The 17,059-nt window shown below is 45.3% G+C and overlaps 1 protein-coding gene across 1 annotated transcript; it reads right to left on the bottom strand.

Annotated features, from left to right (window-relative positions):
* Positions 1 to 5,108: 5,108 nt before the first annotated feature.
* Positions 5,109 to 13,555, bottom strand: Ttr (transthyretin). Its single transcript, XM_038330826.1, has 4 exons — positions 13,399 to 13,555; positions 12,307 to 12,437; positions 9,534 to 9,669; positions 5,109 to 5,357 (listed from the first exon to the last, which is right to left on the bottom strand). Exons 1-4 carry the CDS (start codon positions 13,465 to 13,467, stop codon positions 5,250 to 5,252), a joined length of 444 nt encoding a protein of 147 aa, XP_038186754.1. The 5' UTR covers positions 13,468 to 13,555; the 3' UTR covers positions 5,109 to 5,249.
* Between the last annotated feature and the right edge of the window lie 3,504 nt (positions 13,556 to 17,059).

Here is a 17,059-nt window from a genome sequence, read left to right as displayed (position 1 = left end):
GAAGAGAATATTATTTCACTTATTACATTCCGGTACATTCTAAACTTTCAATTTAAGTCCTCCTTTTGATTCTCACATCTATTTAAGAGTGAGAGTAGGTTTGGGAGTGAAAATAGATTTATTTGGCAGTTCTAAGAGAGGGTCCCAGGCAGGGGAAGAGGAAGACTCACTGCTAGACACTCCCGCTTTTTTAAAGGGAACAGAAAAGGGAATTGTTGAAGGAATTTTGAGGAATTGCAGAAGTCCACACACCCCAGAACTTAACAGCCTACAAAATCCTTTCTAGAAGCCAATTTGTCACAAGGAGTTATTTATTTTTTTCTGGGGAAGATGTGACCAACATCCATTCCCTCTAAAGATGCTAATCACAAACCAAAGTACATTCTGACTCAGCTTTTCCTGGGAGCCAATGAGTTTATTAGGGTTACTTACATAACAGCGGTGATGAGTTACTAACAGGAGCATGAGTGACCCCCAAAGCAGCCACACTGGAAAGTCTCCACCCCATATGGATGATGGGCCTTGTCAGAGCCTCATAGATGGAACCCCTTTCCCCTAGTTTGTTCCTAGTTTATATACTAGCTATGGGCAGTTAAGGCAGAATTGCCTATAAATGGCCGGAAAGACTCGGGTCGAGGGTTCTGTGATTTTCTCACCCTCCTAGGAGGGTGTTACCAGTCTGCCATGCTGAACTCCGCAGACTGTAGGCATAGTTGATCTCAGGAAGACGGTCACAGTTCGACTCAGGATACTATCTTAGGACAGTTTATAACTTTAGATTTTAAGTCCAAAGAAGCTCAACATTTATAAAGGTTTTACCCATCCATGAGTGTGCACACACACCGAGTGTGAGGGGTTTCAATACTTCTAAGAAGAGATAATACGGCATTGCTTGTACAGAGAATATTTTTTAGAAGGAAATAAAAGCTATTCAAAGGACTATTAGGAAAAGTGGAGGAAATAATCAAGTAATTATTTGTTAATAATGAGTTTTTTAGTAGCTACTTATCTAAAAAATTCTTTTAAAAGTCATTACTGGAAGTGGATGTGATTTCACTCTGCCCTGAAGCTAAAGCCTTATAATTATGAATCCCACTGAGGAACAAATTGAACAGGAGTCATGGAACCAGGGAGGGCACTTTCAAGGCATTCAATTCACTTCTTTTATTTTTTATTAGACAAGAAATAGAGATAGAAAATCTCCTTCCTCCCACCCTCCCTCACTCCCTCCCACCCTCTCTTTCATTTCCTTCCTTCCTTCTTCCCTTTCTTCCTCCCTCCCTCCCACTGTCCCCTCCCTCCTTCGTTTGTCTTGTTATGTAGCCCAGGTTAGACTGGAACTTGCAATCCTCCCACCTTCCCCATGCCTGCTCAGTATGAACAGAATTGCTGTCTCTTCACTGGGGAGTCTACCAGACTCTCAGCACCCCGATGCAGCCCCTTAGCCATGGAGTAAACTTCAGAGTCCTCCTCACCTTTGTTGCCCTGGATTTTTATTTTCGTACCAAAGCTCTCCAGACTTCACGCCCCAGGTTCTGATAACTAAAGTGCCTCCTTTTGCGAATATTGTCCACCTCCATCTCAAGTTCTTGCCCCGTCACAGCTTAACTTTCTTTTTATGGCTGAGTTTTGCTTTTTGCTTGCTTAGCAGCTCCTTGTAGTGTCTAAGAATTAGTAATTTGCCCATCATTGTGAGGTCCTCAGTTCGCAGGGAATCAGAATACACTGTTCTAGTTTGCTACTATTGGATTTTAAATATTTTTATGACAGTGTTGACAGGCTCTTCTGTCTATCTGGCCTGTCTTCTCATCTTCCTGCTTTTCTCCCACTCTCCCAGCCCTTGCCCCTGTGTATGTGTGTGTATGGTGGATGTAGCTGTATGTCTTCATACACGTACACATGTATCAGATGTCCAAGACAAGTATCTTCCTCTCTCACTGACTCCTTATTTTTTGGGACAGGGTCTCTCCATGAAGCTGGAGCTCACTGACTTGACAACACTACCTAACCAGTGTGTTCCTGGCATTTTCCTGTCTCTACGTCCCTGACACCAGGATTATAGGCATGCACACCATACTCAGCTTTTATATGGATTCTTGACCCCCAGCCTCGGATCCTTATGCTTCTGTGACGAGGACTTTACAGGCTGCGCTGTCTCTCCACAGCCTGCTTCCTTCTTTCCTTTTTTTCTATAGCAATCCCTCTGAATTCTTCTGCTGAACTCCCTACTCCCTGGGCAGGTTTCACTGACCTCAGTGGAGCTCCGGTCTAGACCCCACTCTGGGTTCCCATCTCATGGTGCTTCATAGTTAGGCTTGGGAGCCGCAGAAGGACTCTGCTTTTGAAGACTGGTTCCAAACCTCTCCACCGTCTTTAGTTGTCCTTTTGAAAGGAGAAACCCCCGCTCTTGTCTTGGCCCTAGTCTGGAGGACATTTTCCCTAGACAGTTTCTACACATACTTTAAGTTCTTAAAAAAGTCAGTCTGAAAATGTAGAAACTGGCCCTGGCACATAAAACAGGTTACCCAGAAGAGGTAGAAGATTTCCCACATTTCCCTGGTACCAAGTCTCCCAGGTGTATGTTGGGGAGAAAATCCAACTGCTTGATCACAGGAGGTGGAAGGCTCAGATTTGCTCACCTGGAACTAATTCTTCCATTCATTCATTTGTTGGTTCAATCACTCATTCACTACACATATGAAGGCATATGTCACAAAAACAATCCCACACCAGTTTGGAATTATGATTAATAGAATGGTTATTTATTTAAAAGGGAAAAACTTACAGATCACCGTCCCAGCCAACAGCCCTCTGCGCAATCAGGAAGGGAGCCTAGTCGCCCAAAGCAGAGCCAGAAGCCAGAGCACTAGTGGAGGGAAGTGGCTGCGTTTTTTAAAGAGAGAGACCACGCCCCAGTGGGTTGGTATCTCAGCGGCTATTGGCTGAAGGAGCGGAAGGAGCTCCCGCAACACACACATTTGGAAGGGAGGCTGCTCCCTGATGCTCCAATGTGTATTAAACCTATGTGGTAGGCATTATTTTCCAGATTGGGAACCACGTCGCATGTGCTTTCCAAACGCATTTTCCTGAGGAAACCATTGAACCGTCTTCTTCTTCAGCTTGGCACAAGTCCACATGCAGACGGCTGTTCTGCGTTCACCTTGTAGCCTCAGCCTTGGCCTTCCCTCCCATCATACCTTGTACCTGTGTTTATAATCTCTAGCTTCCCGGAAGTAAGTGGCAGCAACAGCAAGTGGTTGCCTGCTGAGCTGTGGGCAGGGTGCACATCCCCAAGATTTAGCTAAAGAAGCCTGCATGAAGCTCACCTTCTTGCTCGCAGAGGTTCCGGACTGGACCTTCGGTATTTGCTTAGGTTTGCCAAAGATGAATTACAATCTGCTTTGGCTTAAATTTAGCTGGGGCAGCTCCAGCCCAGAGAGCATGGAGAGCTGGGGACATGGGATTGAGTCTAGGCTTATTTCCATTTTGAAAATCAGGAAGGGAAAACGAATGGAGCTTAGGGAGGCATGTGTTCTATGAACTGAAGTGAAGCAAGGAACTGTCTGGGAAACGGAGGTCTGCGGAGAAATGATTCTGCTTCTGCTGCAAGCTCTTGGTGGATAACAGAGCTTGAGGCAAAAATACCCTTGGTCTTCTTGTTTGACAGGTGCTGTCATATGTAGGTAGGAATTGAATATTTATGATTATTCTCTGAGAGATGCCTCCACCCCTTGGTTATGTGTGTGTACACACTGTCAACTTTAGAGTTTAAAAACTGGTCTGATTACATTAAACTCTGTGGTTAAAATTGAGCTTATTCTCTTTGATGATAAATCTGGTTGTAGTTTTGTTTGTTTGCCTATATTACTGTGCTCATCCCTTGGCATGTATTTGATAATATATATATACATACACACACATATATATCCAGTTAAACATGGGGTTTGGATAGACTAAGTTGGTGACTGGCCTGGAACTTGCTTTGGAGACCAGACTGATCTCAAACTCACAGACATCTTCCTGCCACTGTCTCTGTCTCCTGAGAGGTGGGTTCTGTTTCTTACCTGATAGAACTGGTCTAAAGTGGATTAGAGAGTTGGTACAAGTTTGTCCCTTTGTAACTTACTATTCATTAAAAATGTTTTAGTGGTGAATTTTGCTTTCTCCAGTTTCATACATGTATACAATGTGTTCTGATGCTCTCTTCCCTGCCCTCTTTTACCTCCTTCCCACCCTTATTGAACCCTCCCCACACTGCCACCATCCCATCTCCTCCCACCCCTATCGAACCTTCATGGTGCCACCATCCCTTCTCCTCCCACCCCTATCGCACCTTCACGGTGCCACCATCCCTTCTCCTCCCACCCCTATCAAACCCTCCCCATGTTGCTGCCAGCCCTCCTGGCTTCATGACCTTTGGTTTGGTTTTGTGACTCCTGTATTCACCTTGGCTTAATGTCCGCTGAAGCATGGTGGGGTCACCAGTGGATGCACAGCTGAAGACAATGACTCCCCTCTCCCTGAATCTATCCATAGTAAATAGTTCAGCAGCAAGGGGTAGGAGCCCTGAAGCTGTCTCCATCATGTCTGGCTGCTGATAGGCCCATTCTTGTGAGAGGAACTGTGATATCCCCCAAATGAGTAAGGTGCTCTACAAAAATACACGCAGACCTAGTCCTTAACTCTTTGTCTCCATCTAGTCACTAACGGTCTTAGAAAAATAAAGCATTTTATTTCCAGATCATATCTTTGGACTTGCTTTCCAGGGTTGGGATTGAACCCAGGGCTTCGAGCATGCTCGGGAAACACTCCGGTGTCTCCAGACCTTTAGACCATGTGGTTTTAATGTCTACAGACCATTCCTAGCATGTGCCTAGCATTGAAAAGTTGGCCCGCTCTGCTTCCTGATCCATCTGCCTTGAGCGAGTTGCCATGAGCAACCACGAGCTCCCCCATGACAGACAGGGTCCCTTTAAACCATGAGCCAAAGAGATCTCTTTCCTTAAAGAAAGTTCTAGTCAAAGATTTTCTAGAATTTTTTGGTGACTCTGTAAGATTTGGGTTTTAGGGGCAGTGGGGGAAAGTGAGGGAATAAAAAGGAAACGAAGTTTGAATGAAACGCCCAGTGGTTTAATAGGAATGTTTCATGGCGTCTTTGCCACGTTACTAACACAGTTTATCGAGTGAAATCACTGCTTCAGTGCAAATGGGCTACTACTGCTCTACCAGATCCTGGTGCTGCTGGGCCCTCAGTTCTGGGGGTGGCTGACCACGGCTGTGGTGCTGTAGGAGTAGGGGCTGAGCAGGGCCGCGATGGTGTAGTGGCGATGGCCAGAGTCGTTGGCTGTGAAAACCACCTAGAAGAAAGGAGAGACAGTTGCTTCAAACAGAGCCCAGAGGCTGGAGCCACAGTCAAAGCATTCCCTGAAGTTCAGTGCTAAATCAATAACCTTCATGTTATTACCTGGTTTTCAGGGGGATGAACAATTAGAACAAAATCAAACATGCTGCCTAGCTAAGTCTCCCGAGCCTTGTGCAGCCCCAATAGAATTGCAAGGGCCTCTCTTTGCAAGTTTGTGACCAGTGTAAGTGGTCCTGGTCACACCGAAATGAGTCACAGAGAGCCTGACAACTATTGTTCACTTTCTTGGGTTCAGAGAAAAGTGGGGAGAAGGGAACTACCTACAGACAAAAGACCCGTGGGGAACAGTGGTTGTCACCCCACCGTAGACTACCAGAGCTAGAATGCTGGCAGGAACCATTCTCCTGCTGACCTGCATGCTGGTGTCTGCCTGCGGTCTGATTTACAGGGACAGCCCCACCAGGCAGGAAGGCTCCTTGTCTCACATCCAGGGATTTCTCTCCCTCTGTACCCTTGCGTTTTCTAACATGAGAAGATGTGTATTTTCAGGTGACTAACAATGCCGAGGTGTTGGGGGAGGCATAGCAGACTTCTCTCCACAACACAAGCTGCAGAAATGTGAACGACAGCTTTGGGGCTCCTGGAAGGTCTCCAGGCAAAATGTGGATTTTGCAATTAGCTAGCCACATCTCAAATCACTAGATCGTCTGAGACACGGGTGCCGCAACACCCAGGTGCCTGGGCGAGGAACATCCAGAAAGGCGGGCAGAGAAGGTGTGTATAATTTTGCTCAGTTTGTGTGCAGGTTTTGGATAGAGCTTTGAACACACCTGGAATAAATACCTTTTGTTTCCGAATGCAGGACAAAGAAAGCTTGGATGATAGGGTAAAACAAATACAAAACAACACCCAGAGAATGGAAGGGGACTCTTCTCAAACTCCGTTTTATGTATTTATTATTATTTATAGTGCTATGGGTCAAATCCTGTGAATGCCAGGCAAGCCTTCTGGCACTGTTATAGGCCTAGCCCCTGGTCTAAGCTGGCCACTAACTTCTGATCCCTCTATCTTAGCCTCCCAGCAGTAGAGCACAGGCGTGTGCTACTGCGCCCACTCTGCCAAGCTTCCTTCCTGTCACATTGTCATCCAGTCTCAGTTGTCTCTTCCTCAAAAGTGAAAAAGGGGTATTATGTGATTTTAAAAAAAAATCCACCAAGCCCCAGGCAGTGGTGGTGCACAACTTTAATCCCAGCACTCAGGAGGCAGAGGCAGGCAGATCTCAGTGAGTTCGAGGCCAGCCTGGTCTACAAAGTGATTTCCAGGAAGTTCCGAGATAGCCAGAGCTACACAGAGAATCCCTGTTTTCAAAAACAAAACAAAACAAAATCCACTAAGGAAGAGAACTCAATAAAGTCCTCGTCTTGCAAGCATGAAGACATGAATTGGATCCCCGGAATCCACGTAAAAATTCAGGATGTGGGAGATTGTGTCTGTAATCCCAGAGCTGGGAAGGTGGAGAGAGCCTGAGTAGGGAATGGCAGAGAGTGGACAGGGTTCCTGAGAATGACTCTCAGTTTGTCCTGTAGCCTTCTCCACACACGCGCACACAAACAAGCATGCCCTCACACAGACACACACAGGACCATGCACACACATACATAAAAATATCCACAAAGCAAAGAGACCTATCAATTTCAAAGATAATTTCCTAATTTTCCTTGGTGTGTGTGACAGGATCCTCTGGGACCCTTGCAGGGAGAAAGTGGCTGCAGCTCATTAGGAGGAGTTTGTCAGGACAGGAACCAGCCAAGGGGACCGTGGCACCAGGCACTGTGCACCTGCCAGCACCAGAGGAGGAGGGGTTCTCACAGTCTCTGGCTCCCATGCACCAAGCTGCCTCCTGACCCACTGAGGCATGCACATTAGCAAATCCCTCCCTTTCTATCCCAAGGGCGTGGGTGCCTGGTATTCTGCATCTCTAGCATTTAGCTGAGCATTCAAGGCAGGTTTTCCTTTTTGAAATGTTTGTTGAGTGATGGATTGGCAATGTGGTTCAGCTGATAGAGTGCTCGCCTACCATCTTTAAGCTCTGAGTTCAAAGCTCCCGCACATGGCTGTGGTGGCTTATGCTTGCTATCCTAGCCTGCTATCTCAGCAGCTGGGAGGTAGGGACAAAAGCAGTTCAAGGTCATCTTCAGCTCTACAGCTAGTTTGAAGTCAATCTGGCCTACAAGAGACCTTGTCTCAAAAAAAAAAAGTTTCTTAATTAAATTCTAGAAGAGTATCAGACACATTTATTTCCTAACAGGGGTAACAGGTTATGGGTGAACCCCTACAAGTAGTCCCAGCAGGCCGAGAGCTGGAGCAGGCAAGGATGTAAGGGCAGCTAACCCAGTGGGCAGAGCTGGTGTCCTGTGCTGCTGCCCAGCTCAGCCTGCGCATGCCTCATCCTACTAGTGTGTGTGTTGGCACGCAGTGAGGAGTAAGAGAACATCTTGGTAGATGACAGACTCTTGACAACTGTGAACTGCAAGAGTCCAACAGACCTCTCTGGTTTGTCTGGTGACAGAAGTCGCTAAAAGAGCTGAAGGGCTCATCCATAGCTAAGTCACAGAGAGCGGTTCCCTGTCACACTTCACTGCTTACATTTTGTCAACTTGACACCAACTAGAATAACCTGGGAAGAGGGAGCCACCGTTGAGGAGTTGCCTCAATCAGATTGGCCTGTAGGCAAGTCTGTGTAGCATTTATTTTGATTAATGATTGATGTAGGAGGGCCCAGTCTACCGTGGGCAGTGGGCACATAGACCTGGGTTCTATAAGAAAGATAGTTAAGCCAGGGGTGGTGGCTCACACCTTTAATCCCAGTCCTCGAGTGGCAGAGGTAAGCAGATCTTTGTGAGTTCAAGGACAGCCTGGTCTACAAGAGAGTTCTCAGACAGCCAAAGCTACACGGAGAAACCCTGTCACGAAAAAAAAAAAAAAAACCACAAACAAACAAACAAAACCAAAAAGCAAAACAACAAAAAAAAGCAAAAAATAAAAACAAAAAGGTGGTTGAGCAAGCTAGGAAGCAACCCTCCTCTGTGGTCACTTCTTCAGTTCCTACTTCCAGGTTCTCGCCCTGCGTTTCCTCCACGATGGACTGTAACTTACAAGATGAAGCAAACTTTTCCCTCCCCAACTTCCTTTTCGGTAATGGGGTTTATCTTAGCAACAGACAGCAAACTAGGTCACACGCCGAGCTATTTTTGATGGAATTCATTATCTCCAGTTCTGACCAAGAGGTCTGGATTCTATTTCCACGACAGCCACCTGGGTGAAATGACAGAGGAGCCAGGGAGATTGAGCTCAGAGTGAAATGAAGGTTACTAATATGGTTTGGGTTGTTGGCTTTGTGTTTCGATTTAGCTCAGTTTCTTAGAGAAGTTGGCTGAGGCAAGAAAGGCACACCAACCAACACAGAGCCCAGCTCCAGCCTGGGCTCCAGGGGCATGCTCCGGCTCCTTCCCTTGCTCACACGCGCTAGACGGGCACGCTCCTGGGCCCGGGCTCCAGCGGCACGGCTCCTGAGCCTTCCCTTGCTCACACGTGCTAGCCATGTGACTTGATGGGGTGCTTCACTTCCCTCAGCTTCTTCATTGGTAAAATGGGGTAAGACAAGGCTTGCCCTCTGTAGACTGATCATAAGAATGAAACAGTTTTAATACAGAAATCCCTTTGCCGTGTGGTGTGTACTTGGAAATTTAGCTATCGGGTGTTATGGTTTTGAATGGATTGTCATTCTGTGCGTTGTCAGGAATTGTGTACCCAAACCTCTGGGGCACTAGATGCGTTCTGGAATAACGAAAATGCCAGAATTTAGAGAAATAACACAGGGCAGGAACCCTCTCTTTGGCTATGAAATATCCTCGGTGGTATCTGGAAGCTGCCTCAAAAGCAGACGTTAATATTTCTTCAACAGAGAAACGAATATGCATGTAATTAGCTAACCATAAGTAGTGTGAGCAGGTTTAGGCCATGTTGCTGAATATTTCTGACAAACTCAGAACGTTTACTTCTTTCAGGCTGTGAGATGGGAAAGGGACCCTGCGTTCTTCTCATTCCCAAGAGCAAAGAGCATTTCCCGAGACTGAAAGCAAAACCCAAACACCTCGGTGGGTGCACTCACCTCTGCGTATTCGTGGAACGGGGAAATGCCAAGGGCCTTCCAGTAGGACTTGGTGTCCAGTTCGACTCTGTACACCCCTTCTACAAACTTCTCATCTGTGGTGAGCCCGTGCAGCTCTCCTGATTCAGCAGTCTTGCTGGAAGGCACAAAGGTCCGGGTGAAGTTAGGGGAAAAGAAGAGTTACCACGTACAAATAGGTGTATGTATGTGATTGTAACATGTATGCATATGTGTGTACGTACATGTATGTAACTGTGTATTTCATTTCTATCAACTGAATCACGATGGAGGAAATTCTTGTGTTTGTGATAAAATAGTTAAAAAAGGCAAGAAATTCCTAGAAGCTTTGCGTACAGCTTATTGTAGAGTTTTGTCTCATGATAATAAAATACAGTAGAATGCTTACCTTGAAAGTCTTAATCCAGGCATGTGGGGCCCACCTATTATCTTAGTGCTCTAGGGGAAGAGGCTGAAGGGTTGCTGCAGGTTTGAGGGCAATTTTGTTTTATATAGAGAGCACTGGATCAGATGGGACCCTGTCTCAAAATTTATTAGATTTTTTTAAAAAGAAACAAAAGGGAAGCCTTAATGCCCAGATGTGTTGCTCAGTGGTAGAGTTCCTTCTTAACATTTTATACCCCTGGAATCAGTCCCCAACAACAACAACAACAACACACACACACACATACACACAATACACACACTGTTGCATCCTAACATTTGTATACCCCTGGAATCAGTCCCCACCTCCCCACACAGACTGTTGCATTCAGGGTTAATGACTTGATGAAGTTCGTGACTGTCCCTGAAAGTGTCCCAAGCTGTTCTAACTCTGAAGACCCTTGTGACAGCAGAGTGACAGGCCAGTGTCCCACAGCGTAAGGCTAACTTGCAGGGGTAGTGTTGTTTGTCAGTGTACAAAACCTAATAAACAAAAAAGAACTTAACTGACCTTCTCCTTTTCTAAGTTTAATCTGCTTGGCGATTCTTTGCCAACAAGAAATACCAAGCGGCTTCCATTTTCACATAGGCTCCAGTTCCTCACAGAAATGTCAGAAACTGCTTCCCATTTAATTACAACCAAGACAGACGAGTGGCAATTGTCTTTAGTGACTCTGGCCATGCCTGTTCCCTTTTTCTCTAACCTCCCTCTAAGAAAGAAGGTCACAAAGAAGTTTGGATATTTGGGTGTTAATTCTATGTCCACTTAGAATTCCCTGACCACTTTGTGTGCTGTGCTCGACACACATGTGATCACAAAGAAGTTAACAAATAGAAACTCAGCTAAAACTTCACTGAAGAAAATCATCTTCCCAGTGATTAGAGAAGAAATTAGTGCATCTTGGTATTCAATTAAAACTTAATATAAAGTCTTTACCCAGGAGACAGAAGGATTTTGCCATTCTGCTAGGTGTTAAGGGTATCTTAGCTGCTTTTTCTTTTGGTTCTTTTGTTTAAGTTAATTAGTAATTTCTTTGAAATTCTTGTGGTGGTCAAAACACACACACACACACACACAATTGTTAAGTGGCCTGCACAGGTGGGAAGTCATTTTGGCATGCTAGTGGCAGTTGTGAGATTGCTCAGTCCCTGGCTTTTGCCTTGCAGATCTCTATAGATGTGTTTCTTATTAAACATGGTGGCTGCTAGCCTTACACAGAGCTGTTCTGTTCTGAGTGTACATGGGGGAAAAAAGCCCCTGATTCTGGTTAATGCCAGTAAACTCCAGCAGGGTGCTTCGTCAGTTCCTTTCATTTCAATAATAAATCAGCACGTGTACATCCTTCCTAAGATTCTAAGACCAGTACTCAGCGCTTTGAGCATCACACATGGGCGCCAGGGATTCTGAAAACTCCTGATTTACATTTTTGAAAATTACACACACATGCACACACACACACTGTGTGTGTGTGTGTGCATGTGTTTATTGTGTGATTGTGTGTATTGTTTTATGTGGTGTCTGTGTATGTGTGTGCACATTTGCATGACATGAACTCAGATCTGGATGTCTTCCTCAACTATTCTACATGCTGTTTTTTTGAGACAGGGTCTCTCACTGAATCCAAATCTACCCATTCAGCGCAACTGCTTGGCCAGTAAGCTTCAGGATCCTCCTGTGTCTAAGCCCCCACCCCAGGCTGGTGTTCTAAGCATTCACTACCATGGTGGACTTCTTACACAGAGTCCCCGGTCTCCTGAGCAGGCACTTCATTGCCTGAGCCATCTCCACAGTCCCTCGAGACTAGTTTTCATCACCTTTCTCAAGTGGGCTGTGACGGAAAGGATTGCAAACTCCTACTGAAGCCCAGGAGTTACTGTCTCTCCTTTTCTCTCCCTTCAGTCCTAGCCTGTGCTAAGCAAAGCAGGAAGCCAGCTTTCTAGAAAAAAAAAAAAAAAAAAAAAGGTCTCTCCATTACTTTAGCTTTCTAACAGATTCTTTAGCTGACAGTTTTTTTAAAAAAAATAATATTAGTTTCCTTTTACTTTATGTGTATGAACGTACGGCCTGCATGTGCGCCTGAGCACCACACGCATGGTGGTCAGAAGAGGATGCTGCTTCCCCAGAAACTGTTGTTACAGATGACTTTGAGCTGCCATTTTGATGCTGGCAGCCAAACCTTGTGTCCCCTACAAGAGCAGAGAGTGCTCTTAATCGCTGAGACATCTCTCTCAGCCCTATAGCTGGTCCGCTGTGTGTGCTCATCTCTAATGAGCAGAAGGGTGACTAGAAAGATAGAACCAATCCCGCAGCAGGGATGCTCTGCTTGCTTACCCGGAGGCAAATGGTTCCCAGGTTCCCTGAGCTGTCTTTCTGAACACTTGCACGGCCACATCCACAGCAGGGCTTCCTCGGACAGCATCCAGGACTTTGACCATCAGAGGACATTTGGATGCTCCGGGGCCCTGGGCAAGAGAGAGGACAAGAGAGGTGTCAGTGAAATTGATCCAAGTAGAAGGGCTTGTTCTTTCTGGGGTTAGAATCTGGAACAAAACCAAAAGTACGTGCTGATCCCATTGCGACAACGTAAGTGTTGACAATTAATGAGCATTGTTTTCAAAGCAGGAGCAGTCTCTGCCTCCGGGCACACTGCTGTGCACCAGGGACCCGTAAAATGCATTTCCAAAGGGCAAGCAGGCCCTCTGAGAGCCATCGCTTTGTTCACCTCTCCATCCGAGCGGAGCCACTGAGAAGGTGCGTGGTACAAAGAGAAAGACCGGTCTTTTCCTCGAGATTATTTTAATCCACTGCTGCAGTAATAATTCTCTCCAGTTGTAACCTAACACCCACGTACTTCCTGACCCACTTAACTGTACTGATTCACTCTTCCAGAGGACTTCATCTGATGCTAGAATAGAGTGTTGCTTCCCCCCAAGATAATGATCATTAATACATTTTGATTAGCTAAAGAACCAAAATATAACCTTACACAATAGGTATACTAAATATAATGTCTACTAAATATATTAAATATATTTTATGAGAATTCAATATTAACAGCCCCACTGATGATGCATTTTTTTTCTACAGTCGGGGTTGAACAAAGGCCTTTCCACATGTTACACAGACAATGAACCACTAAACTACCTATCCAGGACTTTTATATCTCTTTTTCTATGTTTATTTCATATTTTTATTATCTAAGGACATCAAGATAATGAGCATTAGACTCAAAGCACCAACACAACAAAAGAAAGAGCCAAGGGTCTAAACCCCAGATCTCCCCTTTGGAGTTTAATGGGAAACATAGAATCTGGGCACTCCTGACCTAATAACACCCGCTAGTTACCAAAGCTGGAGGAAGCTACTTCTCCTTTATCTAAGGTGCACCTGCCATATCTGGAAAGGCTTCCACAGGACACTTACCGCAGGGCCAGCCTCAGACATAAATGCCAGTCCAGCGAGGCAAAGGAGGAAGAGATGAGGGGAAGCCATTCTGCTAGGAGCCAGTGGACCTCTGTGAAGGCCGCGTCCAAGTGGAGGGGCTTTTATACTCCCGCCTCCCAAGCCAGGCTGCTGATCCCTGCCAATCTGACTCCAAACCTGCTGATTCTGATTATTGACTTAGTCAACAAAGGGAGAATAAGTAACCTACACAAATATGAACCTTGTCTAGTGAGATTAGAGCAACGGAACACCGCTCTATGGAATATTCTTAACTGGTCATTTGACCAGTCAGATCCACACAACCAAGTAATCTAAACCAAAGGAAAACAGCCTGCTATTCTGGCTGAATGGAGTCGAATTCTTGGGATTTTTTTTCCCTTATTGATTTCTATGCATCTTTTTCAGTTCCCATACATGTTTATCTTGATTTTATACGATAAATATAAGTTGCATTGATTTATTTCATGCTTATTGACATCTGGCTGTTCAGGTTTAGCAGCAGTGCATTAGATAATAACACTGCATTAGGTTATGAGCCAACAAGGAAGACCCCCCTCAGCATTTAAAAAAAATTCTGTGGTAGTCAAATTAAGTTTCTTGGAAGCTTTGCTTTTTGTCTCTGTGTGCATGTGACACCATTTCTCCATTCCTAGATTGGATTCATCCCAACTCCAGGAATAATGGTGTGTTTCAGATTGCTTTTGTGAGGTTAAAATGCAGAAATTTTTACTGAGTCTCCTCATTGAGAATGCAGGAAACAAGACACTGGCTGGTTTTTGTCAGAACTATAGTTTCTGGAAGGAAGTGGAGATGGCGGTGAGAAGGAGATGTTGTTCCCGATGACATCATCCGCACTGACAAATCCAGAAAGTCAGAGATTGTAGGATTCAACGTGTGTGTGTGTGTGTGTGTGTGTGTGTGTGTGTGTGTGTGTGTGTGTGTATGGGAGGGAGAGTATATTAAGGCAGGTTTTTATCCTTACAGGGATATGTACGAGGTACACAGAAGGTGTTTGTATTGGACATATGTCAAGGGTAAGTATAGCTTGGGACACTAGAGTTGGGGACACAATCCCATGGCTGATAGAACCAGGTTAGAAGAGGGTCATCAAGAAACCATGAAGGGTTCTAGTTTTCAGGGAGATGTGGAAGGGACAGGAAGTTATCCTGGAATATAAAAATGTGCAGAAGCTTTTGGGAAGGAAGACAGCTATAGGAAAATAACTGTGAGCAGATACAGCAAGACAAAGCCTTCTTCCAGACCCACAGCTTAGAGTCTGACAGGGTTGGAGGTTCTGACTCAGCCAATCCTTGACCTAATCAATGACCTGTGTGCTTCTGGAAATGATTTCCTCTCTAAGTTATCAGTCCCCACATTTGTAAATCAGAAACATCCGCATTTCTTCTTAAACTTCAGCTGTGGAATGATATAAACACACTTTATCACCTGGGGAACACAGCTCTAGCATCATACAGTATATATGTATAGAGCCTACTGGAAAGCCAGTATCTGTGCCTCTGGAGGAAATGCTTTCTCTAGCATCTCATGCATTGTCACCCAGGAGTGACTTCATTATTTTCCATTGCTCAGAATGTGATAGAAAACTCTTCTCCATAGAGGAATCCCAAATAGTTGAAGGTTCTTTCACTATCCAGAAAAAAATCTCCCACCCATGTGTTGAAACCAAGAATCACCCCTCTGGGATCCTCTAAACTGACAGAGCTGGGCTGCCTCCTGCCCTCACACACCACTGCTTCTCTCGAATTTCAAAATATTTGCAAAATTACAAACCGAACCATGTTGCATTAAAAGCTGGACTTTTGGCTCATCTTGAGAAACTAGGAGATGGGCAGCAGTTGGCTTACATCCCATGAAAATAATCCATGGGGTCCCATGCCGGGACATGTCGGTTTCCTGAGTCCCCCAACTCTGAGGCCAGACAACATTCTACTGGCACTGTCATGCTTCAGCTTTCGTTGTGCTTTTGAAAGCACAGTCTGTGGTCCCGACCCACGGTAATGCCCAGCCTCTTTATAGATTGGTTGCGACTGCTGGTCTTCTGACAGCCTATTTTCTCCTGCCAAATAAATATGCCTACTTCTTTGAGAGATTCCTCTTCAGACCTAGGACCTGGGATCCTAGAACTTTGTCCTCTGGCTTCCTCCCCCTGGTCATTCTCTTCCAATGTGATGCACTAAACCGGAAGGACACTCCAGATAAGATCATGTCAACAGTGAGGACATGGTGCTAAGGCTTCAGGCTCCCTGGGCAAGGGTGTTCTGCGGACAGTGTTGCACCCTGAGTGCGTTCATAACGTCATTCCCCGTGACACCCTCCTACCCTGCGTCCAACACAGCCATGGAACAGTCAGCATGAGCTCTACTCATTTACCAACCTTGTTTTTTTGATTTGCTGTAGCTTTAGCTGGCCTGGAGCTCACTATGTAGATCAAGCTGGCCTTGAACTCACAGAGATAACCCCATCTCTGTCATTTATAAATTTTAATCTAAGTATTGAAGCCCAAATGTATCTCTGACCATTATATACGGTTCTGGCCCACCACCTCATCTTGCTGACTTGATAATTGATTCTATTAACCAGTGAATTAAAAAAAAGAGAGAGAGAGAGAGACTTTCATTTCCTGGCTTTTTGAACCAATGCTGGCCTAGAAACCATCTTCTTTAAAGTTTAATTTGAAAGAGACAAGGGTGTGAAAAGAAGGGGAGGTGATCTGAAGCAAGGGGGGGATCTCGAGTGTGGTAGGAAAAACTACTGATGACCCTTACACGGATAGAGATTACTAAAGCGTGTTTGAACAGAGCCTGAGAGATCAGCAGGTAGACTGTCTGCGATCTGAGTCAGAGGTCAAGCAGCATTTTATGTGATGGAGCAGAACAGAAGGAAAAATGGACAGTAAGAATATATTCTTTGTCCAAGGCGTGCTTGTTCCCTCACGGAAGACCAGCTAATGCTTTTTTGCCAGCGAGCTCGCTCATGCATGCTGGGAATGGGCTGCATGGAGAAACAGCATTTTCTACAGACAGGAGGGCAATGCCTTTTGGTGTTCAGTTGAATTTGTCAAAGCTCTTCATGGAGGATGGTTGCAGGGATCCATCAAGAGGGATGAATTCATGTCAAAGTTCATTACCTTCCTGGAGCCTCTGCTGTAGACATTGCCTGGTCTGTGGTAATACCAACAGCAGCTAAGATCCGCAGGATCCATTTGGTGCTTAAGTTTTTAAGCTACAGGTTGATGGCTTTCCTTAGACCTTTACTGTTTCCTTCACATTCTGGCTGTGGTGCTATAGCCCACATGCTTGACTAAGGTGAAAGACTAACTTCGTGACAACATCTCTCTTCCTACTACCAAATATGTGGTAGTTAATGAACAACTCTGGCTGGCTCGTAGCTTGAGATTTCTCTGCCTTCTCCCTTAAAATGTACAGCCTTATTTGACACATCTTTTTGTCTCTTAAACAATTTCTTCATTTTCCGAATGTGCACAGCCAACACCTAGTCCATAGGCCCTTGAATGCTTGCTAATACTATTGCAGTAAGCGGATTAGCAAGAAGGGGGTTGGAGGGCCAAGTGCTTGGGCTGCACCTCCTGGTGAGGGTGTTAGAAGGAAAGAAATAACAG

The sequence above is a fragment of the Arvicola amphibius genome, chromosome 5, assembly GCF_903992535.2.
Source record: "Arvicola amphibius chromosome 5, mArvAmp1.2, whole genome shotgun sequence".
Taxonomy (NCBI): Eukaryota; Metazoa; Chordata; class Mammalia; order Rodentia; family Cricetidae; genus Arvicola; species Arvicola amphibius.
Note: the sequence above shows the minus strand (reverse complement) of the source record. Positions and strands in the feature narration are given on the sequence as shown.

What these genes read in the sequence shown, in the direction of transcription:
- Ttr (XM_038330826.1), bottom strand. Translation starts at nt 13,467, where the DNA reads ATGGCTTCCCCTCATCTCTTCCTCCTTTGCCTCGCTGGACTGGCATTT. An exon ending in TGTCTGAGGCTGGCCCTGCG is followed by an intron (nt 12,438 to 13,398) that starts GTAAGTGTCCTG and finishes TCTCTTGCCCAG; the next exon opens with GGCCCCGGAGCATCCAAATG. An exon ending in TGGGAACCATTTGCCTCCGG is followed by an intron (nt 9,670 to 12,306) that starts GTAAGCAAGCAG and finishes TGTGCCTTCCAG; the next exon opens with CAAGACTGCTGAATCAGGAG.